The sequence below is a fragment of the Rhynchophorus ferrugineus genome, unplaced genomic scaffold, assembly GCF_030347505.1.
Source record: "Rhynchophorus ferrugineus isolate W39M unplaced genomic scaffold, kcgeb_rfMv2 rfM3, whole genome shotgun sequence".
Lineage (NCBI taxonomy): Eukaryota > Metazoa > Arthropoda > Insecta > Coleoptera > Curculionidae > Rhynchophorus > Rhynchophorus ferrugineus.
The window spans coordinates 35,982,163-36,009,163 of record NW_027472582.1 but is presented as its reverse complement, the minus strand read 5'-3'; the positions used below and the strand labels follow the sequence as shown (position 1 = coordinate 36,009,163).

Below are 27,001 nucleotides of genomic sequence, written 5' to 3'. Positions count from 1 at the left end.
AAATTACATTTTCGGGCACTCATTACTTTTGTTGTTTGGCTTGAAGAAATCTGCTACCGAAAGCTAACGAACACTTTTACAATTTATGAAGATGCTGCTCCGTTATATTAAAATTGTAGTTGAAGAATCAATTATTTCCAGAGATTTATATGCGATTTAATTGCTTGCAAGGCAAAGAAGAAAACTGTTGTATGGTGTTTTGTGACTGAGAAAGAAAAGTAGATTTACTACGATCAATCCAAAGAGCAAAAAGCATGGGTTAATCCAAAAGACCCCATCTTGTTGAAAGACCCGTGCTGTTGTGCATATATGGTGGGATTAGCAAGATGTAGATATGAGCTGCTAAACTGAAAGAAAACGTTACTGCAAAAGTCCATCGCCATTAATGGAATAAATTTCTGTAAAAATATACTCAGTTGCGAGTAATAGACGCAAGATCTTCCTCTTGCATGATAAAAGCGCATCCACCAGATATAATAACGCTTTTTGATTACCACCTGAAGAAATGCGAAAATCAATCGATGATTGGATCGCTGCCAAACCAACATCCTTCTAACAACAAGGTGTTGCTATGCTGCTAGGAAGATGGGATAACGTTGTAGAAATGATAGAAAATATTTGTATCAATATTTCTCTCAACAAAGTTTTTCTCTTCTTCGAAATTCGACTGTTGAATTTAGTCTGAAATAACCTTTAAAGTTCTCTTTGATTCGGTTCTGATATAAAACGGATCCAAACAATATTTCTGAGATGGTTTGTTGAGTTTAGGAAATATACAAAAACCCATTGGAATTAAATCAGTCGAATAGGTTGTTGGTTGTTGATGAATTAATTGAACTGTTGACAAAAAGGTTGTGAGAAAATTTTCTATGTGACAAGGCTCGTGATTAAAAACTATTAAAAGGAGCTCCTGAGATAAATAGTTTCATGTAATGCCCAAATAATATTTCTTGTTGACGATTTCACAATGAAAAATGTGTACAGCGATTTTACGTTTAACATATTTTATCTCAATTGCACAGTGTATCCTCGCACTAGATATTTTTTTTTCTGGAAAATTGGATCTTGATTATAATATACATCTGTTTATTTTTATTTCATCATTCAGTCAATAAACTAAATTTAATGCCCTAAACTCAGATCTTCAATCCGTGTTTCAATATTGTTTCTAGTTTTCGATTTCGCACATGATGGCAGCACTGCGCTCTTATAACGGTTGTCAGTTGATATTGCATTAAACATCACCCAGACCTTGTTTTTGTACTTTGATTGTTTTTCGGAACGGTTAAAAATGCAGAGACAACGTTGCCTCTGCAAATATTAAACTTATGCATTTAAAGATGCATATTACTTTGGTTTGGGACAAGTCGTGGGTACCAAAATTGTTTTGTAACGCGTGCAGAAGAAAGCTGTATAAGTGATCATTTGGTACTCTTCATTTTCTGTACCAACGTTATGGAGAAAATAGATGAGTAATGTCGTCGGCATAAATGCCAAAAAATAGCACATTATAAATATCCGGACGTATTAACGGACAGTGATCCATTGCCAATAATCTAGGTACAAGTGCAAAAAATGTCCTAACAACTTCCTTTTCATCGCCAGGAATGAAAAGGATTTCGTTATAGAAGAAAATCATTTAATTTTGCAAAGTGAACTGATTTGAATTTATCGGAAAAATAAAGCAGAATGGCTTACATTACAGTTATAGGAATAATATAGATGTTTCCATCTTGACCCTTAAAACACTATATACAGAAATAGAAATCACGCGATTTTTGAAAGGTTTATTTGATGTGATGAATACATCATGTGATCGAAATTAATGGCGTTAATTTATTGATAGTTCTAAGTACAGCTTGAAGGCGGCTCTACTACACATTAGAAATAAAAACTGTGAAGAAAGCCGAGTAGTTGATCATGAATATCTGGGGTATGACCAAGCCGTAATCATTATGAACCAGGACAACAAAACGTGCCATATGTACCATTTGTAAATCCATAGGACTTAAATTAAATCTTATTAAACTGGTTGACAAAGGGCTCGATTGCGAAGGGCCGGCTTTCCAGTACTTAAACAAGTTGTTTCCAAAAGTATCAAACGCAAAAGAAGGAATATCTGTCGGAACTGATATTCAAAAATTAATGGCTGACGGAAAGTTTACAAAATGTTCACAAGATTGGAGCTCGAATGCTTCTCAAAATACGTTTTCTGCATTCATATCTTGATTTTTTCCCACAAAACCTAGGCGACACAACGACGAGCAAGGAAAGCGGCTATACTAAAATATAGGGAAAATCTAGGTGAATCTGAGGATTTTGGGACGAAGGCATGATGAATGATTACTGTTGGATTCTAACGCGTGAGACAGATCCCAAGCAATATAAAAGACACAATTCAACCTCTGTTCACTTCTGATTTATACTTCTTAATTCAATAAATTCGTTACTGGTCAATAATAGTGATATAATGAAGGTAAAATAAATAAATAGTGAATAATAAGGTAAAATAAGCCAGTAATAATTTCCAGGTGACAGCTATCTTAGGGCTAACATTAGGGTCGAATATATTTTCAATAATAGTTCCAATCTTATTTCAGTGCGCTACAGGCTAATTAAAATATATCGTCTGACTTGAATGACGTCAATATGAGCAAAATTATGAGAACTTCGTCATATTTTGAAGGACCGCACACGGCAACACTAATTCGATAGCACAGGTTTAAGTATTGTTTTCAAGTGTGTGATTGTGGCACTGAAAACGAAAAAATCAAAAACGCGAGGTCTTTGCAAAAGGTTAAAAACAAATTATTTTAGGCAGCAAAGAATTGTGGCCATCAACTTGGTCAAGTGTATTGAAGCTCGATCGCTTTCGAAATACAACTTGAATGCATTGGTGCATTTACATTATTATATACAGACACACAGAAACCTCTCAGCATTGTGACGAAAAAACACAAAAATAGACTAAAGATATAAAGTTGTCCTCGCGATTATGATTATTTCCATTGGAGTAATTATTCGAAATCATTTGGTTAACCATATAGTAATTCCCCTTGGGTTAAACCACTTCATATTTAAACGTTGAAAACGCGGGTCATTTTATCTCCTACTTAATATTATTCTAAGGCCGGAATAATATTATAATTAAACTGTAGAAGAAACCTCGCATTCTATACAGATTTGGAACTTAAATAGCAATTATTTAGAAATTAATTAATCTACAGAATCATCAAAAATCAATTATTATATCTAGAACAAATTTTATTTTTTAAACATACCGAAGTCAAGGTTGTCAACTTGAAATCGTTATTTTACCTAGTGTATGAAGGAATATTAGTACAATTTATGTAATAAAAATGTATAATTATATGAGCTTAACAATTTTAATATTTTCAATATCAAAGAAAAAAAAATTATAATCTAAATATAATTGTGCTGTGGATCATTTCAAACATAGCATCTTAAAGCCAACAAAAGTAAATAAAAAAAATAATTTAAGATAACCTAAAATAACATAAGTTAATAATTAGAAGATAATAGCACAATGTAGAACGTGGTACTGATTTATTATGATCACCATGCATTTCAAATTACAGATATCTACCAAAAAATAGCTAACGCATGCGTCTTATAATTGAATAAAACACATTATATTAATTAACCGTAGAGAACAATAAAACATTACGTTTCCATGAATTGTATTTATATAGTGGTTTATGTTAAAAATCCAAACAAAAAAAAACAATTCTGAACATTGTACTAAACCCACCAGTATAAAGATATTTGTATCTTAGTAAATATAACTAATACATTTGTATACTTAAAACTGTAAGTGAAAGTAATTGCTTACGCAGACGGTAATTTTTAATTCAGCTGGCATCACTAACGTATAATAAGTAACGCCAAAAAGTAAAAGTTAATATATTCAATTACATATTAATAACACTTAAAACATCAATATCATGCGTTTTTCATTATTACAATTGATTAGAAACATATTAGCGAAGTGTTTAGGTGGTTTCATACTGTTGAATAAAATTATGTAAATTGTAATAATTTTATATTGCTAATATATAAAATTAATAGTTTGCAGTTGAATCATGTTATACATATATCGATAATAAGATTTATTATATAATGTTAGAACTAGAATTAATTATTTAGTTGCTATACATAACAGTATGAAAAGATAACGTTAATATTAGCCTTGCTTTTGTTATCAAACCATTAATTTGATGATTATGGTTTCATATATTAGAGCCCTAATATTAATGGGGCAGCACGGCTTGATTTTATATTGAATAATGGAACAATAGTAATGATTAGTCAAAAACCTTAACATTCACTTTCTCAACATAATATAAAGCACTTGAATTGTTATGACAAAGAAATCTAGAACTGCTACGTAACTATGATGCAAAATTAAATTTGTTAAAGCAATAACAAGAAAATATTAAAATATATAAAATATAAACTAATATAAATGTTTTTAAAAATCTTACATAAAAAAATTTTTATTAGTTGTTAACTAATGAATCTAACAGCTTAAGTTAGAAGATTAACATTAACAACAAATTTAACACAAATTAAACATTTAATAAATATGTATTTCACTTACCTTTATTGAATTTTAATTAAAAATCCAGAATAGCTTCACTTATGACCATTTTATTTCTGAAATGTGACAGCCAATTTTGACTCCTTTCAACATCAGAGTGCGCCACAACAAAGACACGTCAGTTTATTAGTAGAAAAGACATACGTTCCGTATTAAAATTATTATTCTTTATATTAATAAATTTATAGGATTTTTGCATGTAACAACTGTTGTTTTTCTATGTGTAACAATTATAAGTTGTTACCTAATTTGAATATTCTTATATACTAACTAACCCCATAAACTAAATACCATTTATTAACGATTGAATTAAAAAGAAGAAGAAAAAGGCTAAAACCACGCCTAATTTTTGTTTATATGTCAACGTTCGTTAATATTAAAAATTTAGCATAATAGATTAGTTTTTCAGTTAATAATATTATTTAATTAACACATAAATTATTCGATATGGTTAGATCGACGTCTGGAACGCCAAGTGTGTATTCACACGTAACTACAAGAAGTAGTGCAAATTTAAGAAGTAGTAGAAGTTTAAAATCTCTGAAAACCCCTTGGTATCGGAAACCTTTAGTTCAAGATGCATTTTTCCTTGATGTGCAAAGAGCATCAATGATAACAGCAGTATTTTCATTGGTGAGTTATAGTAATGACTTATTTCATTTGAATGTTAATTACTATTTTTGTTTATAGTTGCTGTCTATTTTTACAGTAATAACAGCCTGTTTTGATTTGTATTGTTACGTTATGGCTGCTCCAGGAAGTACTCATTATGGTTATTATGTTATATCATATCAGTTTGTATATGTTGGCTCTCGTCATGGTAAATAAATGTTTATACATCACTACTTTAACCAACAGATTATTCTTTTTTAGTTCGAAATGCTTTAGTAATGTTTGCTGTGTTTTCAATAATTTTGGCATTTGTAGTTTTTGTGACAAGTATAATGTTGATTATTGCATTAAGAAAGGTATATTGTTTTTCTTAATATTGATGTAAATATTAAATTTATATTGTATTTTTAGGAATATGAAAAGAAAATGCTTCCGTGGATATATGCTTTTGCTGTGTTTACAATTTTTAGATTTTTAGCATATTTATTTTTCTCTATAGTAAATGATATGATTTTTGCATATAATGTGTTAATGTGCCTTTTGTGGACTGTTTTTATTGTATGTTCAGTTTATGGCTGGGTTCTTGTCTATTCTTTGTATATTGAGCTTTCTGACCTTACAAAACTGGAAGATTTAGCTCACTTAAGGGTAAGTTTCATTTAAGGATAATTGTTAAACTGATAATTCATAAACTTTTTAATGATAAACATAGGAGCTACAAAAAAGTATGTATTTCATTATAGTACATATTTTAAATGTAGCTGCTTTCATATATAAAGTTTTATTTTTATATATATAATGGCCACTCATTTATCAGTGGCTTTTTATCATTTACTTTTCATATATTTCATTGCTTGCTTAGCCATTTGGAGATCTTCACATTGGTAAGCACAAAACACAAATATACATACATGTATATTTAAAGTTACCATATTTATTTTTATTCTATATATTTCTATACCACAGAAATGCTATCTTCATTCACTTTTTGTTTTGTTAGTGATATTTTGATTGCATTTTATCATGGTACAATTTGTTAATAGTAATTATAGTTTAGAATTGTCATATAGTGTACAGCTATTTTTGTGATACGTAGTTGCATCACTATTTATAGCATATACACATTAAAATAATGAATATCTTCAGTATAGTATTATTATTAATTCACTAAATAGCATACTATTTTTATACTCTAAGTTAAAATATATTTTTACTAGATGGGCACCATGCAGTCCCTGAACGCTTCAACAGTCCCATCTCTAGCGGGCTCCCGGCCTACGACGCCCCACAGCACAGTATCGACGATGCCGGTAGCATAACTACAAAATCAACAATTACCACTCAGATGGCGCCAATTGCTGTTATAGATATTCCAAGTCAGTCCCCATCATTTATTATGGAGCTACCAAGTAGTGTAAGCAAATATACGGATTTATCAAGCTTAAGTGGTGGCCTATATTCACAGGCAACTACAATTGAAGCTGGTCCTTCCAGAAATGTTTCAATTGAACATCCTCATTTTTAAGTTGTTCAGCAGTTCTATTTTATCCATATGAATAGATTGCTTATTTAAGACTTGTTTGACATTAAGCTATTAGATATTGTATCATATACATAGTAATTTTAACTTGAATATTGTTTATTGCTTTGTTTAATATTAAGTTTTTATGTTAATTTTAGTGATATTATGTAACTGATCCGTCCATGATGTGAATTTTTGTAATTTTTATATAAATTTGTTTTAAGTAAAAATTTTTATTCTTTTAATATGACCTTTAAGCAAACCCATATTTTTGATAATTTGTTGTAATGAACTTTTATAACTGTATCACATTTTGATGCAGCCCAAGTCACCCATTATATAAATAAGGTAAAAAATACATTTTACTTTTTTATTGTCAATCAATACCTTTAATAATGTTTTTTACACATAATAAGGTTATAATTACAAAATGAAAAATTATATTGATATTTATATTAAATACTAACTCTCTTCATATTCCAAAATTTCATAAAAATGTCCTACTTTAATAGCAATACCTTTGTCGGATTTGATTTCTTTTGGCATCAAAGCCACTTCTTTGGATAAAGATTCGATATCCTCTTCCAAAAGTTGATCCTGCGTTAAATCACCATCCTTTCCTCCTAATAAGAGTTTTTTTCTTTCTTCTAATTGAAATACTGACAGCTCTGCCTTTTCAAGTAATTGTCTCTGTCTATTTATTCGATCATCAATCCCCTTAACTGTTTGATGTAATGTTTTCAAAATAAGATAGTTATTTGGGTGGGCTTGATTCTCTGTTAAAAATTCTCCTGTATGTAAAATCTTCCCAGGAATATAAAGTTTTTTGCATAAAGGTATAAGGGCACTATGTTCTGGTTGATTTCCAAGTTCTTGTATATGTTGTTTAGTGAGTTCTAATGATATAATATCATTGTTTATGTTCTTGAATATGTTTTCATATGTATCGATATCATGATCTAGGATACTCAGAAATGAAATTCGGTTACTTAACAGTTTTTCGATCTCCTCATTCATAGTAAAAACAAAACTAATTTTCTGTAATAAAAATGGGGTTAGGTTGTATCATAGAGTAGGGATGCAGAGAAAATATCGATATATAGATATTTTCTTAAAAAAATAACAAAGTTTTAAAGTAACGAATTATAAAATTAAGTACCAATTTGAAATCGTATTTAAATTATTCTAAAAAAATATAGAAAAATATCGAAAAAAACACGATTTATTTTTTTTTTCAGAAAATATCGATATTAATTCTGCATCCCTGCGATATATCGTTTATGATATTTTAAAAAAATATCGGTATATTGGAAAACTGAAAATGCCAATAACAAACCACATAAAATTCACTTGATATCTGGGGGAGCGAAATCTCCCCCCGTACACGTATCGCACTTTTTCCGCTTGCATCTGACTTTTCCATGCAAAATTCACATAATGATCGGGAGGGCTAAATCCCAAAACAAAATTTCAATACCCTTTTAGTAATAGTAGTACTAGTAGTAGTAGTTCTAATAGTAGAACGATCTCTAGTTTAAAATTACCTTCTTTCAAAAAAATGTTAAAAAAATATGGATATATTGTTATTTTTACTGCATCCCTATCATAAGCAATTTGAATTGGTGTAAATTTTAGTAATAATAATTATTATATAAGACAGTATTAAAAATATATTAAAATTAATAGGATAGGGTTTAGGATTTTTACGGTATGTAATCTATTAATAATTTAACTAAAAGATTAAAATTGTTACTGTATTACTAGACCTCATGAAACATTACGTTACATTTTATTAGTTATTATTTCTCACATTTCTTTAGAAATATACATTTTAAGGATATAAGAAACTGCAAAAAATTAGAAATATATTTTATAGTTTATTTGTACATTTTTACAGTTTAACATTATATTTTGTTAATGAAAATAAAGTTCATTTGCATATTATTTATATGTTATAAAAATATTAATATAGAGTTTCTAGAAAATATCGAAATAGGCAAATGTTGGCTTTTATATAAATAATTTTATTGAGCAATTTTTTAGGATCTAACAATATCGTTTGACTTTGATTTTTTCGTTGTGATATTTTGGACGATAAGACTTAGACAATCGAGGCTGGATGTTGAGGTTGTGAAGGTCTCAAAATCTGAAACAATAAATGTTACAAATTAATTGTTTTTTATTAAATAAATTGTGAAATAACAAGCAAAAAAAAACATTTATTTTTTATAAAGTTTAAAAAGTGGTGAAAAGTGTTAAGCATAATGTTAAAAATACTTTTAAAAGTGGTCTGTCTCCTAGACCTACCTAGCAATTTATTTTTAATAAACCATTAATCCATTCAGTATAGTTCACACTGATGATGAGGTGTAGTTAATGTCATATGTAAATATTTGTATACTGTTTTTGCATGGTAAATTAGGCCCATTTAAGTTCAATTAAGTTGGTTGTTTAGAGTTTTGTTAGTAAAGTTTGCAGATTTGAGTTCTTTTATTTTCGTTGTAGAATCAAGGCCTTTAGATTAGACTTCAAGATAATTACTATTTTAGCCTGCTTGGTTGGCACAGTAGTAAAGGCGACAGGACGGTCCTCCTGCTGTTGCGATGGTCGCGGGTTCGAATACTGCTGGGAATGGTGGTAAATTTATGTTTGTGATTGTTTATAATGATTCAAAATCCGAAAGGGAAGATTATCTCAGTCACGCCAATAACTTGGTAAGACTGGATGTCTTCTGGGATGATTTCCAAAGTTGATCACTCGCTAGTGGGTAGTCTTAATGATGAGGACCAGCGTTCGGAATCATATGTTAAACAGTCAAAATAAGCCCTAGTTTATAAAAAGGATACTTTTCCAATAATATACATAACATGTGTTGCAACGTAATTACATTTGTGTAAGTTTAAGAAAATTGTGTAGTTTTAGAATTATGAATTCTAAGTTCAAGGCGGGCACTATGTTGCGACGCAGATTTAATTGTTTATATTTGGGACAGTCGTGTAAATTTAAGTTTACGTTAATTGTAGAATTATTTTGGTTCTATAGTTAATGGGTCTAATTTATTAGACTTTTAACTGATCTTCCTAATATTTATGACATGGGAAAAGAATTATGGCTTGATACAAAATATAACATCGCATTGTATTGAACATCTGGTGAAATTAGCCAACCAAAAAAGGTACCGAGTAAAGAGAACATACGTGTTCAAAAAAGAGGAGTCCCATCGGCCCGTTGACGACTGTTTCGGATAACGGGGGTTTGCTTACCGAGGCTAGACGAAACGTGTCAGAAGTTGGACCTGGTAGAGGACTCCTTATGGTGCATATAAATATCAATAAGACCCGAAATCGTGGAATTTTCGGAAATTCCTTAAGAGTCCGAAATGCACATGTTTTATCAGCGTGTAGGAAACCGGAACATCCAATATCAACTTGAAAGCAATGAGCGATCAAGAATACACAGCGAAAAACGAAACAACAGACGACGAAACCAGATCCGAAGACGGGTTCCAAATATCCAATAGCCGAAAGAAAAAAATACAACAAAGGGACTTACAATAATGAGCCACCAAAAGAAGAAACCAAAGTTAACCGGGCCGACTGTGACAGATAATCACACCAGCAATCCACCACGAAACAACTCCCACACCAAGCACTAGCGAACCGGCCAACTTCAAGACACCAAAGCAGCCAGTTCCCAAAACAGCAGCTGAAGCGACAGAGAGCACCGTAAGCGCATGTAAGCGTAATTTTCCCGATGAAAAGTCTACGAATACCGCCACAGAAACACCTATCTCCAATTCAAACGCGACCACTCCGCCATCTACCTTCACGCAACCGCCTTCGCCGCCGCAATCAAAATCAAAAATACCACCGGTAGTACGGAGTTTCATCCCAAATTTATGATATGAATATGAATTTATTTATACAGGGGAACATGAGACGAGAGTCTGCGAAAATGAAAAGACATCTCCAGTCAAATACAGCAATTGCGGTGAATCACATACAACCAACTGGCTGTAGCTGCAGACTGACAAATAAAACATGAAAAGCAAGGTCGTCAAATTCCCAGCTTCATCTACCGAGCCCGCTCCACTTTAGACGTCAGCGTGGGGAAGCGGGTGATGTAGACCACTAGCTAATAACCTGGCCAACTCAGGACAGGCAAGCAAACAGGCAAAAAATTGGATTCCTCAATCACAGCATTAATCACAGAATTAAAACAATCCGTCTTAATTATAAATTACAGCAATGTTCATGCTCGTGAATGGACACTAGATCCCTCAGATCCCTATACATCATGTCCTGGAATACAAAATCAGTACGAAACAAGAGGGAGGAACTTGCTGACGTACTGACCAGTCACAACATCGACATACTTCTGCTCCAGGAAACATCCTCAAACCATCCATCTATTTTTCGATACCGAATTATAAAATCTATAGAAACAATAGAACCACTGGCAATGCTGGTGGAACTGCAATCTTAATTAAATAGGGAATCCGTCACTTCTTATTACCGTCACCACTTACGAACAGTTTTGAATCAACCTCCATCTCAATTGTTCTATCAGATAGGTCAGTCAAAATCACTTCTATGTATCGGAAATGCACGGATTACGACCCCTCCAAATTCACGACCGTGTTCGACGGAGACGTAGCCAAAATTATTAGTGGCGACTTCAACGCACACCACCCTTCATGGGGCAGCCTCCGAGCTAATTGGGCAGGGGTTGATATTGACCGACTGAGCTGGGATCTGGGTCTCGGCCTGATAATCCCAGCAGAATCGACACACTACCACAACCTGCACTCGCTTACATCAACAATTGATTTCTTCATAATCCAAAACACACAAAACCCCGTTGACGTACGAGTTCTTGATGAAATGGATTCTGATCACCGCCCGATTATTTTGACGGTGGGAGACTCCCGGATGATCAAAACCCCGTACGGAAAACAAACCCAAAAAACCGACTGGAAACTATTTCAAGAGATCCTACAGAAAACATTTTGGGTCCAATCCCCAAAATAAACAACTGCGAACAAATCGAGGAAGCAATTACTAAGTTTACAAATGATATTCAAAATGCTCACAAACAGGCCACGGTCACAATCGCACCTCCACAAGGCAATTACAACACAGCATTGCTGACAAATATCAGGGAATTAATTTGCCACAAGAACAGACTCCACAGAAGAGCTCGTGCAACCTTAGACCGCGACCATAAAAGGGAGGCCAACGAGGCATCCAGCCAAGTCCGTGAGACAGTCAAAGTCTGGAGAGAGGAGAAGTGGGACTCACTTCTCTTCAATCAAAGACTTAATGCGCCCGCAAACATCTGGAGAATCTAGAAAATTCTATCGGGAAATCTGAATGGTCCGGCAATTTCGCAGCCTCGGAGCTCCTGGCCGAATCGTTCGAAAAACAAATGGAGTTGCCATTCGAAACAAAATGGTCATCAGAGAGGCCAACAATTTAGAGAAAATAGCGCCTCCGAACTATATCCAAAACCATCTAGTTTCACCAAAGGTGTTACGTAAAATAATCAGCAATCTTAAACCAAAAAAGGCACCTGGATACGATGAAATTTCAGTATTCCAACTCAAAAACATCCCACACAAGCAGCTCTCGGAATTAACCAACATCATAAATTCCATCACGCGGCTGCAACACTTCCCAAAAATTTGGAAACATGCACACATAGTCGCGATTCCGAAAAAAGGAGTAGATTCCTCGTCTTCAGACTATAGGCCCATCAGCCTGCTTAGTTCAATGTCCAAGATTGCTGAGGGAGCGATCCTTTTTGCACTCAACCGGTTCACTGAGCAGAACCATATCATAGCAGATGAACAACACGGGTTCAGAGCCAAACATTCATGTGCACATCAGACCACTAGATTGGCCGCAGAAATTCACTTCGCTATGAAGAAAAAGCACAAGGCCTGCACGGTCTTTTTAGACCTAACAAAAGCGTTTGACAAAGTTTGGCATGACGGCCTAATACACAAAGTCATCGAAGCTGATTTACCCGAAGTCCGGATAATATTACTGCGTTCCTTTTTGTCGGATAGATCCTTTCAAGTAAAGATCGGTAATACACTCTCCAGCCCTAAATCAGTCAAAGCAGGAGTTTCCCAAGGTTCCCCATTAGCCCCAGCATTATTCAACCTCTACATGTCAGACATCCCAATGAAGAAAGGTGTGGAAACCGCCCAATACGCGGATGACACAGCTTTCTTCACCAGTTCCCATTCTGTAGATGTTGTTCACAACACAGTTCAATGGTTAAATTTTTGGAGGTTGCAAATCAACCCCCAAAAAACCCAGGCCATAATCTTTCATAATCAGAGAGACATCCGCGCCTACCAGCTGAGAGTGGAAAAAGTCTCAAACCCGTGGCGACAAAAAGCCACATATCTTGGCCTCATCTTTGACCGTAGATTCCTATGGTCATCATAGATAAATAAAGCAATCTCCAAAGGCTACGGTGTCGCCACAGTGCTTAACCCTCTCATCTGTAGAAAAAATAAATTGTTTCCGATGATTAAAGTTTTGCCTTACAAGCTGCTTATCAGACCCGTCATGTTATATGGATCTAATACTTGGTATCCTTTTATCAGGCCGGAAATACCCAAATTCATCGGGAAACTAACAAACCAGAAATAAGACGGTTCGTTATCTCCTTATACAAGAAATTCCATGCAACCTGGGCTCCCTCCAACAATTCCCACATCAAATCCCTGTCAGAGGCGTTCCCAATCAACGAGAAGACAGTCTGACAGTAATCGTATGAATACGGAAGGAAAGAGTTGGAAAATGAGAAGAATAAAGTTTTTTTTTTTTTTTTTTTTTTTTTTTATTACTCTTCGTGAGTCCACAATCTGCCCTATTGGCAATAAGTATTTCTTCTGTTTATATTATATATACATGGCATGTAGAAAATCACTTCATTAAGCAATCTTCTGTACAAAATATTATCTTAATTAATTAGACTTATTCTAATGCTTATTCTAAACTCTACATATGTCCAGTAATCAGATCAGGTGGTGTTAAACGTTTTAGTCTACGCACTTCACTATCACGTCGCATATTTAGCTGATTAGCGAGTACATTGGGATGCACTGACACTCTTTCGAAGTACTTCACACAAACACGTTGGATTACACTCGTTATAGGTTCTAGAGGAATATCGCGTTGTATCACTTTATTTGAAATATAGTACGGAGCATCAACAATGGCACGCAACACCTTATTTTGGAACCGTTGAATGATGGATATATTAGATTTGCTAGCGGTACCCCATAGTTGAATTCCATATGTCCAAATGGGCTTGAGTATAGACTCATACAGCAATACCTTGTTATCTAATGATAACTTGGATTTGCGCCCAATGAGCCAATACATTTGATATAATTTTAGTCCTAGTTGTTTCCGTTTAGAGAGTATGTGCTTCTTCCAGGTTAGTCGTCGATCTAAATGCATACCGAGATATTTAACATGCTCTGCTTGGGGGAGTTGACAATGATTGATATTTACTGGTGGACATGTTTTTCTACGCAGGGTAAACGTTATATGCGTGGATTTTGATTCATTGGCTTTAATGCGCCATGTCTTCAACCATAATTGTATTTGCTCCAGGTGGGTTTGTAGGTTTATTGATGCTGTGACTGGATCTTCATGGGATGCTAAGATTGCTGTATCGTCTGCATATGTTGCCACAGTAGTTATTTTTGTGGTGGGCAGATCAGCCGTATACAGAAGATACAGTACTGGACCCAGTACACTACCTTGCGGAACTCCTGAATATATGGGATTTAATTCGGTATGTTCATCGCCTTGATTTACGATAAAATGTCTGTCAGTGAGATACGATTTTAGTAGCTGATAGTCCGGATGAGGGAGAAGTTTCTTTAGTTTAACCTGCAAGCCCGTATGCCATACTTTGTCAAAAGCCTGAGATATGTCTAGGAAAGCAGCCGAACAATATCTTTTGGCATTTAGGTCAGCGTTTATTTGGTTTACAAGTCTATGCACTTGTTCTATAGTCCCATGCTTATTGCGAAAGCCAAACTGATGTTCTGGAATAATTTTTCTTTTTTCTATTATATAGTTTAGTTTTTTTATGTATAATTTCTCGAAAACTTTCGAGATTATTGGTAATAAACTTATAGGTCGGTAGGAGGTCACATCTTCTGGTATTTTTCCTGGTTTAAGTATCATTAATATTTTAGCTACTTTCCAGATACTAGGGAAGTAATTAATTCGTAGCATAGCATTAAAAATATATGTTAATAGTTTTATAGCCTTTTCAGATAGTTCTTTTAAAATTTTGCCAGTAATTAAGTCATAACCAGGAGCTTTTTTAATATTAATCTCTCTCATTATTGTATGTTTAACTTTTTTGACCGTTAATTTCTCGTGCGGTAAATCCATTTGAAATGGCGAATCTAGAAAGCTAGTAATTTTATTTTCGTCATCTTTATGTAGCTGAGACTGGAAAGGTTTAAAAACATTTTTTAAGTGTTTTGAGAAAATGTCGGCCTTCTCTTTATTGCTTCTCGCCCAATTATTTTCGCTTGTTTTAATAGGTGGGTTATGCTGCTGGGATCTCCTAAGCTTTTTTGTTGCTTTCCACAACGAATAGTCTGTAGCCTCAGTTGATGTCAAGTTTTCTAGGTATTCTTGAATGCCTTGGTTTTGTTCAATTTGGATTAGATCTCTTAGCTCTTTTATGGCCCTATTAAATTTTCTTTTATTCTCTTCAGTCCTTTGCTGTTGCCAATTTCGTCGTAACTTTCTTTTTTCTGCTATCTTTTTCTGTATTGTACATGATATATGTGTATTTTTTCTTGGAAATATTTTACTGTTGGGAGTCTCGGAATATGCTGCCTCCTGTATATTTTTTGTAAGATTTATTGCTGCTATTTCTATATCCATTTCAGTTCGTAACGGTAAGTTCAGAGAGATATTTTGGTCTAAGTTTTCTCTAAATGAGGGCCAGTTAGTTCTATTATTGCACAGAGAAGGGGGTTTATCTTTGATGGTAATTTTTGAAGAAATTGTTACTATTATTGGTGAATGATCAGAAGACAGGTCGAAACATGATTCTGCCTGACACTTTTTTGGATCAATATTTTTTGTAATACAGAAATCTATTGTATCTGGTTTTTTATTTCTGTCTGAAGGCCAATATGTTGGTTCACCAGTAGAGATATGTTGTAAGTTATCTTTCCTTATGGCTTTGAGCAGTTCTCTACCTTTTGAGGTTATTATTCTTGAACCCCACATTAAATGTTTTGCATTATAATCTCCTCCTGCTATAAATCTATTACCTAGCGTACTGAAGAATTCTTGAAATTGTTCTGCCTTGTTGTTATGTTTGGGTGGGCAATAAATCGCAGAAATTGTTAATGGTCCATGGGCTTCGTCTATGGTTATACTGGTGGCTTGCAGGTAGTCTTTGCGGAATTTTTCTTTTTCGAAATGCTTTATATCATCTCGAATTATTATGGCTGTACCTCCATGTGCTTTATCATCAGGGTGATTTGTATGATAAAGCTTATATTTAGGAACTTTCAGATAATTCTTGTCCGTAAAGTGTGTTTCGGAAACCATCATAACGTCAATATTTTGTTCATTTACGAACATTTTTAGTTCCCTGGCGTGTTGTTGAAGCCCATTGGCATTCCAGACGGCGATTTTGTAGCTATTGGTTTCAGGCATTAGGCAAGTTTGCTGACGACGGTTGTGAGTAGACCAAGCATCGTACTCATTTGATCCATTAGTTTGGCCATCATATTTTCTAATCTTGAGATGTTGCTAGTTTCAGTAGGTTGAGATATTGTCTCTCGTTTTTGTGCTGAACCATTTTCAACTATTTGGGCATAAGTTATGTCTGGTTGACTTGTTCTGGTGGGTAGTGGTAGATTGGTAGTAGTGGATTGTTTTTGTTGATGCCTTTTTTCCCTTAAGGCAGGATAGAGTTTCTGCTGTAGTTGCTTGTGAACTGCGCAACCCTTGTAGTTCGCTGGATGATTTCCGTTACAGTTAACACATTTCACTTTTTCATCGCGAACTTTACGAGTACAATCTCCTGTCTTATGTTCTCCTGCACATTTTACGCATCTATATGATTTGCGACAGTAAGTCTTTGTGTGCCCGTGCGCTTGACACCTTGTGCATTGTGGTATAATTCTTTTTATATGTGGTGGTTCGCATTTAATAATATTATTTTCCAATTTGGTGATTTCATACACCGCCTTATTATTTCCATTAGGTTTTATGTCTATATAAAACATAGGCAGAGGTTTTTTTGTCGTGTGATGTCGTATATTGTGAATATTTACGACCTCGTGGCCTTTTTCAGCTAGTGCTACCTTGATGGTGTTAAAGTCCGTCCCGTGATGTAATCCTTTTAATACGAATTTAAATGTTCTCTCGGATTTTGGCCTGAATGTATGGTATTGGGTATTTCTTTCATCCAATTCTTTAATAAGAACTTTAAAGTGATCCGCTTCGAACAATTGGATTTTAATTGTTTCATAGCTCACTGTTTTAATTGTGTAGTTCGTAGTAATGGTTTTCAATAAGTCATGGATATTTTTTATTATTCCTACCTTATAGACTGTTATTGGTGGTGGTTTCGGAACAACTTTTTCAGGGCTTGGTTGTATGTTCTCTTCAATTTCTTCCGACAGGTTGCTAAAACTGTTTTTTGTCTCTATCGGTTTCTGCAACCAATAGTCACTGATTCTTGTTTGTTTCCTCGCGATTTCTTCTTCTGGACTTCTCAATCGTTTTTTGTTAACGACTGTAGTCCATTCTGATGGTGGAGTTTGCGTTATTGCTGTTTGTTCTAATCTTATATCAAAGTGTGCAGGTGATTTGGTTGAATCGCTATTGTTTGCCATTTTTTAATTTTTAATATTTTATTTAATTTACTTCCAGAGGATAAAAAAATAAAATAAATACATTGTTTATTTCACGCACTTCATTTTTCACTTACGTTATTTTAGCACTAGTTTTTTACTATAAATACTATAAATGAATTTCAAAAGGACTGTTGTAAAATAAGATGAAATAATTTTAAACACTAATAAAAATGAGATGCAGTCCTTTTGTCTGGTCACGTAAACACGTATTCACTACACTTTAGGTCCACTGAGAGACGGATAGCCGCATCTGTTATGCGTTTTTAACACTCTATTAAATAACCGTAATAAAATACTGGGTTTTTTTTAAAAAAAGGTATCCTTTTATAGCTTGGACCGTATTGAAAATACGTCTTCACCCTACGAAGGTTGGAACTGAACTAAGAATAAAGTATTGCTGAGAGAGTGTTATCGAGATTGGAGAAGAAGAAACTATTGAATTGAATGAAGAAGGAAGAACTGAATGAGCATTAATTGAAGTATTATTGAAAGCATAGAATTCCTGTTTACATTAGCCAGTCTACATTTTCGTTAATAGATATAATAGATATCGTTAACAGTCATAACTTTTGCCCCCATACCACAGTATCCAGTCGTGTGCTAACTCAGGTTCGCGAATCAATAGAATGGCCGGGTCCTCGTGCCCAATAACGGCTGCCCGATCAGCGGGTGCCATACCCCAAATTTAATGCAGTAGCAGTAGCGATCCCCAGGGGTCAATTATGAGGCGGTTTCGGTTTAGTGTGTTGGTAACCCGGTCCAACTTGTCACTCCAGAGCAAGTCTCCGCGACCAGGTGTGCGTCATGCATTCCACCGCCTGGTTCTAGGCCAGAACAAACAAACAAAAAACTGTTGCACTGTTTACGGAGATAATGGTCGCTCTTATATCGTTAAGCGTCGAACGAAACTGGGAGTTGATCATATTTGATAATGCAACACGTCTGAATCACCATGTAAATTGGTGCTTTATAGGGTTTGTATTATATATATATATATATATATATATTCTTTACTATCAATTAAATAACTCGTCTTTTGGTATTAATTTACTCAAGGAAGAGAGAAAATAGATTGTGTATTGTACAGAACCGACTTCAGGATGGCCGAATGTAAGAAAATATAGAACGGCATTGTTGAGGAATGACGTAACGGGCATCTGATTACTCATTCGCTAATGAAGGCGGGCGTGGTATCGTGACCAGGCGATGGGAATGCTGAGATGTACACTTTTGGATATAAAGGTTGGCGCCTTGACTAGAAATGATATAGTTTCATGGAGTCTCTCGAAGAGTACCTTGTTGACGTAGTTCATAGCCGAATCTTATTGTAATCACTGTTGTAATACCTTGTACAGTATATTATCAAGAGAGTGACCAACTATGTTTTGCTGAATATTCGTTTTTAATTTACCAAGAAATAAAAGTATTTCTTACAATAGGCTATCAAGGGAACTGCGGAATACGATACAGCTGACTAATCTCTTACGAATCACTTATGATTCGGGATGGGACGGAATTAATACACCACTTATGGCCTTGGAACAAAAGAGAAACTTTATTTTGATCCCTGGTAATTTATACCCACTCGATACAAGTCACAGCGCCGTCTACTAACTTTTCTTCCTCCTTTCTATACTGGCTCTTGTATCGAGACAAGTCATATATTTAACATAATCAGCGAATATAGTGCTATTGCCAATTCGAAATCTAAGGAATCACGCATAAGCAATGAAAGTGGTTTACACTTCTTTTAGATTATCGAGGTTAGGTTTATTATGCATTAAGTAGAGCATCTTGAGCTGCCAACAAACAATAGTATTTCAGTGTTATGTCATATTCGAAAATATGTATGTGAACTAAATCCGGAGGCAGACAAAGATTACTCGCTATGGAAAGCGACTCGGAGATTTAAAAGACCAATTATTACCAAGTACCGCCTCTTAAAAATGATCGAAACGAATGGGTTTGACGAAACAATGAAAAAGCTAAATTATTCGCAGAATATCTAGCTAACGTATTCCAACCGAACTATATAAAATCTACAACAGATATAAATCCTGTTTATCAGGCCGATGTAGCTGTAAATCTGACTTCTCCAATGGAAGTTGCCACAGAAATTGCTAACAACCTCAATCCTAAAAAACTCCTGGAATTGATGATATTTTTACTGGGTTATTAAAAGATCTGTCACAAAAAGCAACAATCATATTGTATATTCATGTATATTCAATGCCTGTTTGAGACTGAAGCATGTTCCGTAATGTTTTAAGGTTGCTTGAATAATTATGCTTAAAATACCTGACAAACCGACAGAACAAGCTAGATCCTACAGGCCTAAGAAAGGAAATACTGCCCTGCAATATTCCTGGACGTCTCAAAAGCTTTTGTAAGCATAACTTTTCGAAAGAAAATTTAGAAACTTTCATGAATGGGGCATTCTCAACACTTAAACCTATTTCGGCTGGAGTTCCACAGGGTAGTGTCTGGGGAATACTCCTATATCTGCTCTATACTGCTGATATCCCAGCAACAAAAGAAATAGTACTTCGAACATTTGTCGACGACACAGTTAGCATGGCAAGAGATGTATCTCAGTCTAAGGCTGTAGAAGAAGTAGAAGTAGCGGTCAACAAGATATATAAAGGAGCTAGAGACTGTAAAAATACAGCTTAATAGCTCCAAATCTGTCCATGTTAACTTTGCGTTCCGGCGAAATGACAAAAACCTAATTATATCACTTGATCTATGTCCGATTCCTCAAGAAGAATCAGCCAAATACCTCGGAATTTATCTTGATGGCAGGTTAAACTGGAAACATCATGTTAGGCAAAAAGCAGAGCAGATTAGACTCAAAGACAAGCAACTATACTGGTTAATCCGAAGATACTTTCAACTTGACCTAAAATCAAAGCAATTGGTTTATCAGTCAATCATAAAATTGTGGTGTAAATGTTTATCGCTACGTAACCAACGAAGAGCGGCACAATGACCTCGAAATCAAATGAATACACGAAGTGATACAAGATTTCAAACATGAAATAAGGTTGCTAAATCACAGTAACGTGGAAATAATTCAGCTACATGCGACAACACGCAGGAAATCAGAAGATTGAATCGAACCAAACAATACGAACTTGTTTAGTGTAAAAGTATATTCGTAACTATAGCTTAAGTAGATTAATTTTATTTTAATTTGGGAAATACATACTGATGTATTAGTCGCGTACTCACCTTGTTTGTATATTAATATATAACGCAAGTACAACAGAACAGCAGTAATAAATTAATTTGTAAATTAAGATTATACTAAGCATATCTAATGGAAGATGTAATTGATAAAAAAATATCTTGTTTGTGCAAAACCAATTGTTTTCAGATCCAATACCTCTTTGATTTTTCATCACAATAACGCACCTTCAGATAGCATTATTTCTAAAATTTACTTTCTTTTACTTTTCACTAAATGATTTCTGGCAACTAACGTATCTTATAACTAGTGAGTATGTTCCCAATATTGCTCCATTTATTTCGGTTTAAATAACTTATTAAACCTTTTTTCTCTTCTTATCAATTCTTCCTCTTAGTTGTGATGCAATGACAGTAAAATGCTTCAAATTAAAATCCCGCAGCCGATCTAAGGATTTTGAAGATTGAGAAATTTGCCGTACTAACAATTGTTGGCTAATTAAATAAACTTAATTGACAGGCAGAAGTTTCATGAAAATGTAACAAATGACCATTTAATTTTAAAATTGATAACAAGATATTTGACAATTTTACATATAGTATGGGTATAGTGATGTTAGCTTTACATACTAGCGTATTTAGAAATCTTAAAGTAAATTTGCTCTGCAAAGCGTTATTTTCTGCAAAACGTACCCATTAATAAAATCGGTAAATGTTCGCTAGTAACTAGTATCGGTAAAGTCCATACGTATTTGCATATGTAGTAGTCATACGTATCAGTAATGCTAACTAGAAAATACTTTAGTATCAGGTATTTGAATTACCAAATACAAATTACATTTTAAAGAAGTACTTGAAATACAAACACCAATTATGTGTTTGTATCTTAATCACAAGTAATTCAAACATTACCAAGCCCTGGTAGGAGTGTGCTCTTTGCACCGAGCTAATAAAGACACATTTGGGTGATTTCCGTCTCTCGAAAATTAGTTTTCGGTGAAAAAATAAGTCTTGGATAAAACGACCAGTTTTCCGCCAAACAGACAGAATCTTCTACCTATCAAACACATTCTAAAAGCTTATAAAGCTTTGGGAAGTGTCCAGTCTGTACCACCAGAAATGCCGATTTGGTAGTGCAATAGTTAAGGCGAGAGGGCCGTCCTCCCACTCTTGCTATAGTCATGAGTTTGAATCCTGTAGAACATGGATGTACATAATTTATGTTTGAAATTGTAATTGTAAATGCCTCTAGGCAATGGTGTAATATCCGACAAGGAATAACTACCTCAGTCTTGCCCAAAACTAGGCTGGGTAGGGCCTGATGTCCTCAGGGATAGTCTCTAAGTTGGTCACTGGCTAGTAAGTGGGCTTAATGCTTAATGCCGAAAACCATGGTTTGAAGTTCATGCTGTAAGTCGCAGTCACCAAAAATTTTAAGAGGTGGATATGAATAAAATCCGTGTACATGGATACCTTCTTGTAACAAAGCAGACTTGACGTTTACACTGAATTCTACACTAACATAGATCAGTAGATTTTGACCGATTTTTTAGAGGGTAGCCTATGGTCTGACTTCAAAGGAGCACATTGCGTGCCACTTGTTACATTTTTTTCCATACCCAAGCAGAATCTTGATTTACTAATTCCAATAAAGTAGCAATCACGCGCCAAACTCAGTACAGTAGATTCTTACCAGATACCACGTATCGGATCTTCTATGACTTATACTAAATTATACTAACAACATTCCTTCCCCTTTTTGTAGCGATTTGTATCTAAATCTAATATAATCAATTTAGTAACCCTAATTTAAGTTATTTGCTATTGTAATTTTTATCATAGTTGTTTTAGCCTTCGTAATGTTATTAATAGTTTAAATAAATCATTGCGAAAAGAATAGTTAAAAATGGTTTAATTTCGCAAAGAAGAAAGAGATACACTTGCATTTTTAAAGCAACGCATACCGCTCCTACATTTCAAAGGGAACCATAGTTGATAAAAAGGGGACTCTTGAATATACTAATTAAAAATAGATCTGTTTTTGCCGTTGTGTATTGAAACAAAACTATAGGCTACCCAAAGAAGTTTTAAATATATGTCACCAAGATGTTTAATGTATTGCCTGTCTCAATTTGTAAATTCGTTTTAGAATCAGACATTTTCCTTCTCATGTTATTCTAGTTAAAATGATACATAATGCTGTCTGATAAGTTTAAACGTGTAACCGGCCTTCCAAAGTCGCCCAGTAGCAAAATGAAAGAAGACTTATAATTTCAATTTATATATTTAGATGTGACATAGGTATTTCAGAATGGGACCAATATACCTAATGGTCAGTCATGCCAAGACGATAATAAATATTGTGATATGGCAAAAAAAGTTGATGGAAAAAGATAAACATTGGAATAACAATTAATTAGGTTTTATTAGTCATAAAATTTATTACAGTTATATTATAATTCATGATGGAAACATAAATTGTTAATAACACCTTCAGTTTGGATGAACTTGATCAGACATATTGAAGAAAGCAATTCTACAAATGAAGATAGATTGGAAATTAACAGTTTAGTTATTCACTGGAATGAAACTTTCTGAATATGATATGATTCAATGCTGCCAATTTCTAAGACAGAGTTATGAGAGTGCAGACAACTAAATGTAAAGTAAATTAATATTTGATAACTGTACGAAATGTTATTGTAAAGTGTGAAAGATTTATGTGCACAGATATGTGTATAATTCTTATACATGAGAATATACATGAGCATTTGTTTAAAATGTGTGAGGAGAGAAAGAATAGTAATTGTTTTACGAATTATAATAGTAACTACATTAAGGAGAATGCAGTGATTAAATATAGTTTTATCAAGAATGATGTATACAGGTATTAATAGAACAAACTAAGGAGAAATGCAGTAATATCAAAATGTCTTTACAAGCAAACATTGTACCGAAGGAAACAAGAAGTAAGCGTAAAAGGTAAATATGCTGTGTAGTGAAAGTAAAATATATTACCTGGATATACAATTTTTAATTAGGTGGATTAGAGCTCAAAGGAATACAACTACATAAAAACGCGCCTAGAGCTCTAACTCATAAGTGGTATGGTGAAGAGTTCAATGTAAATATAATCAAACACAGCCCTAACCTATTATAACAAACTATTATAACTATGTACTTAATTGTAGTTTTAAGTCCTTCGATAATATATGCATTAGATTTACTATAATGTTAAAATAAATTATATTTGATAATAGTATTTTTCTTTAATCATTATATTTAGATAAGAATTTTATTGTATGTCAAAGCCAAACTGAACTTAAACTCAGATTTGATACCTCAACACTGCGACGTTTTGACGTCATAAATTTAGATGACGTTCAAAACTTCTTTAGATAGACTATATGTTATCTATTATTATGAAGAGCATATGCACAGTATTTAAGTTTTCTAGAAGTTTATTCTTCGACAATCAGATATAGTTTTCGTATCTTTTGATAATGAAATGAATACAGACAAATAATCAAGTTCTGTCATTTTTTAAAACGTTTCCTTAATATATTCCTATAATAACTAGCGGACCCAACAGATATCCTGGCATTTTGTTTGGATGGAGTACTGTATTTTGACAATAAAATAGATACTATAAGATAATCACAATAATATCCTATTAGGGATTTTATTGTAATATGTCCGTAACATATTCTCGAATCCACATAAACATCCAAAAATCGATCCAACCGTTTTCGAGGAGTTCAATGACATACACAGGGACAGAAGAACACAATTTAATATATATATTTGATTTGATTGACCATCATTATCCATGTCTAAATAATGAATAACTATCAATATTGGAGATAGTATCGGCCATACATAGTTTTTGGAAAACGTTTTATGTTCATACTCTCGCATGGACTATGAATCATGTTAGTAGTAATAATGCCAAACAACTCTTGATCAATATATTTTTCCGATATTTCCGCTGAAATTATTTTATTAAGTTTGTCTGATATTCTTGCATATAACGCGGAATACCAGTATATCGTGATGGAATAATCAGTTATTGATATCAGTTGTTCCATCTATATTACTGATGATAGCATCACGCATATATATATATATATATATATATATATATATATATATATATATATATATATATATATAGTATTCAAAACGAAACTTCCTTCGTGAAACTGGCTTGTTTGTCCTTTAAACTTGTTCTACTGTAGTAGCTCATTTTCAATTTTTGCACATACATAAACAATGTATTGATACAATTATTTGCGGCATAGAAGAATGTTACTAACTTGATTGGCTCGGTTATGATTTTGCAAAACCTCCCCAAAGTTGCCACAATTTCATTTTTCTCTCTCTGCTTGATTTTATAGACAGCGTGTGTTAATATAGTATATTCAAAGTATTTTTTGTACAAACTTCATCAATATGTTTAATGTATTGCTTCCCAAAATTTATAAATTCCTTTTCTTTTTTTGTCTGATTCCACATTTTCCTTCTCATTTTAATCTAGTTTAAAAGAGTCATAATACTCTCTGATAAGCTCGAATATGAAACCGAACTAGCCTGTAAGTCGTCCAGTTGTCAAAAGTACGCAAAATTGTTCAAAATATTAGTTATAATTACTACAGGTTATAAACCGGCAAACGTTATTTCAGCGCTTTGATTATTTTAATAAATTTAAATTCGTGTAATATATCATATTACCTTGTTCGCAAATGCCAAAAACAATAGATAGTCAGTGTGACAAACTGACTGCGTTTTTAGTAAGTTATTTCGAAAAGGAACGAGATAATGGAGACCGACTTTTACCCATAAATTCCATTAGAGAGGTAAATATTGATGATATTAAAAACTATAAGTTGCTGCAATTTTATCGAAAATATTTTTAGCGTGTTGTTGCTGTGCTTAATATTGTGGGTACTGTCACTAACATCGCTTACAAAATGAAGAAAAATATGTTTAATTTAACTATTTTATCAATATAAACATAATTTAATTCAATTACTTCAGAGAAAATTGTTCCTCTGCAAAGTATACATAAAATAGTTAGGGTTATGTAGCTTTTTGATGGATGTGCATTTGCCTTCATATACTCTAACGGGGTATAGGATTTAAATAAATAACCCTCGAAGATGTCCAATAGAACTTCCAGACATTGCCTTAAAGAGAATTAAATTTTTAAAGGCATACAATAAAATACAGGAAGATAAGTTATTTGATTCTGTGTACCTTGATGAAACTTGGATATTTAAAAAATGTCCACTGGAGCACTCTTGGCAAGACAGTAACAAAAAAGTGTAAAGACAACAAAAATTGACGGAAAAAGGTAAAAGTTACAATAGCATTTGATTAGGTTTTGTTGGTCATAATATATATTAATTATTAATTGCAGATATATTTTTATTCGTGCAGGGAATAAGAATGATTATATTCCTGCCGCAGAATTAGTGTTTTTTTCCAAGTCCAATGGCGACTACCACAGACAAGTGAACCATAACATGTTTCTGTTATGGTTTGCAAATCAATTGTTAAAGAACCTGGAGGAACCCTCAATTATTATTATAGACAGTGCACCATATCATATTGTTACTATTTCAAATTGTTACAAGGTAAATATAATTGAAATGTTTCATTGCGTTTTCTGGACTTACGTTTTTTTCGAAATAAGCTGGGAAAAAAATATACAGTAAATCAAATGTTTGAATCGTATGGTCACATCTAGTCGAATTGGTATGGGGTATAGCAAATAATTATTATAATAGACATGCTGGTCGAAAAGGATATTCCATCAAGAACTGTTTGGATATGTGGAAGGAAGCATTGTTGACCACAATACCTTCGGTTTGAATGAACTCGATAAGACATACAGAGGAAGAAATTGATAATTTCTGGAATAGTGAACATGTTTTAGACAGATTGGAAATTAACAGTTTAGTGATTGACTTGGACAGTGATTCGGAAAGTGATAGCGACTAAAGAAAACTTTCAGGATATGTGATAATGCTGTGCAATGCTGAAAATTTCTGAGACAGAGTGATGAGAGTGGAAACAACTAAAGGTATGCCCATTAATAGAGTATAACTGTAGAAAATGGGATAGGAGG

At 33.6% G+C, this 27,001-nt stretch overlaps 3 protein-coding genes across 7 annotated transcripts in view; 1 reads left to right on the top strand and 2 right to left on the bottom strand.

Annotated features, from left to right (window-relative positions):
* The window catches only part of Tango5 (Transport and Golgi organization 5), a 37,730-nt gene extending 32,969 nt beyond the window's left edge, over positions 1-4,761 (bottom strand). Inside the window, exon 1 of one of the 3 annotated variants that reach the window (XM_076399107.1) lies at positions 4,622-4,761. The gene's annotated coding sequence lies outside the window, so the exon portion shown is untranslated. The remainder of the gene's footprint in view (positions 1-4,621) is intronic. The other 2 variants (XM_076399104.1, XM_076399105.1) reach the window with 2 other exon arrangements.
* A 179-nt stretch (positions 4,762-4,940) lies between these two features.
* pasi2 (Protein) lies at positions 4,941-6,985 on the top strand. Of its 2 annotated transcripts, XM_076399109.1 has the most exons (5): positions 4,943-5,254; positions 5,312-5,441; positions 5,495-5,589; positions 5,645-5,881; positions 6,451-6,985. In XM_076399109.1, exons 1-5 carry the CDS (start codon positions 5,069-5,071, stop codon positions 6,550-6,552), a joined length of 750 nt encoding a protein of 249 aa, XP_076255224.1. In that variant the 5' UTR covers positions 4,943-5,068; the 3' UTR covers positions 6,553-6,985. The 2 variants fall into 2 exon arrangements, with proteins under 2 accessions (XP_076255226.1, XP_076255224.1); XM_076399111.1 differs by lacking the exons at positions 5,495-5,589; positions 5,645-5,881 and having other exon boundaries at positions 4,941-5,254.
* A 1,627-nt stretch (positions 6,986-8,612) lies between these two features.
* nau (myogenic-determination protein nautilus) overlaps positions 8,613-27,001 on the bottom strand; it is a 162,793-nt gene continuing 144,404 nt past the window's right edge. For both annotated transcript variants that reach the window (XM_076399100.1, XM_076399101.1), the window contains one exon: positions 8,613-8,901. In XM_076399100.1, the coding sequence (XP_076255215.1) occupies positions 8,795-8,901 (107 nt within the window). In that variant the 3' untranslated portion in view covers positions 8,613-8,794. The remainder of the gene's footprint in view (positions 8,902-27,001) is intronic.

What these genes read in the sequence shown, in the direction of transcription:
- pasi2 (XM_076399109.1), top strand. Translation starts at nt 5,069, where the DNA reads ATGGTTAGATCGACGTCTGGAACGCCAAGTGTGTATTCACACGTAACT. An exon ending in TAACAGCAGTATTTTCATTG is followed by an intron (nt 5,255 to 5,311) that starts GTGAGTTATAGT and finishes TTTTGTTTATAG; the next exon opens with TTGCTGTCTATTTTTACAGT. An exon ending in ATATGTTGGCTCTCGTCATG is followed by an intron (nt 5,442 to 5,494) that starts GTAAATAAATGT and finishes ATTCTTTTTTAG; the next exon opens with TTCGAAATGCTTTAGTAATG.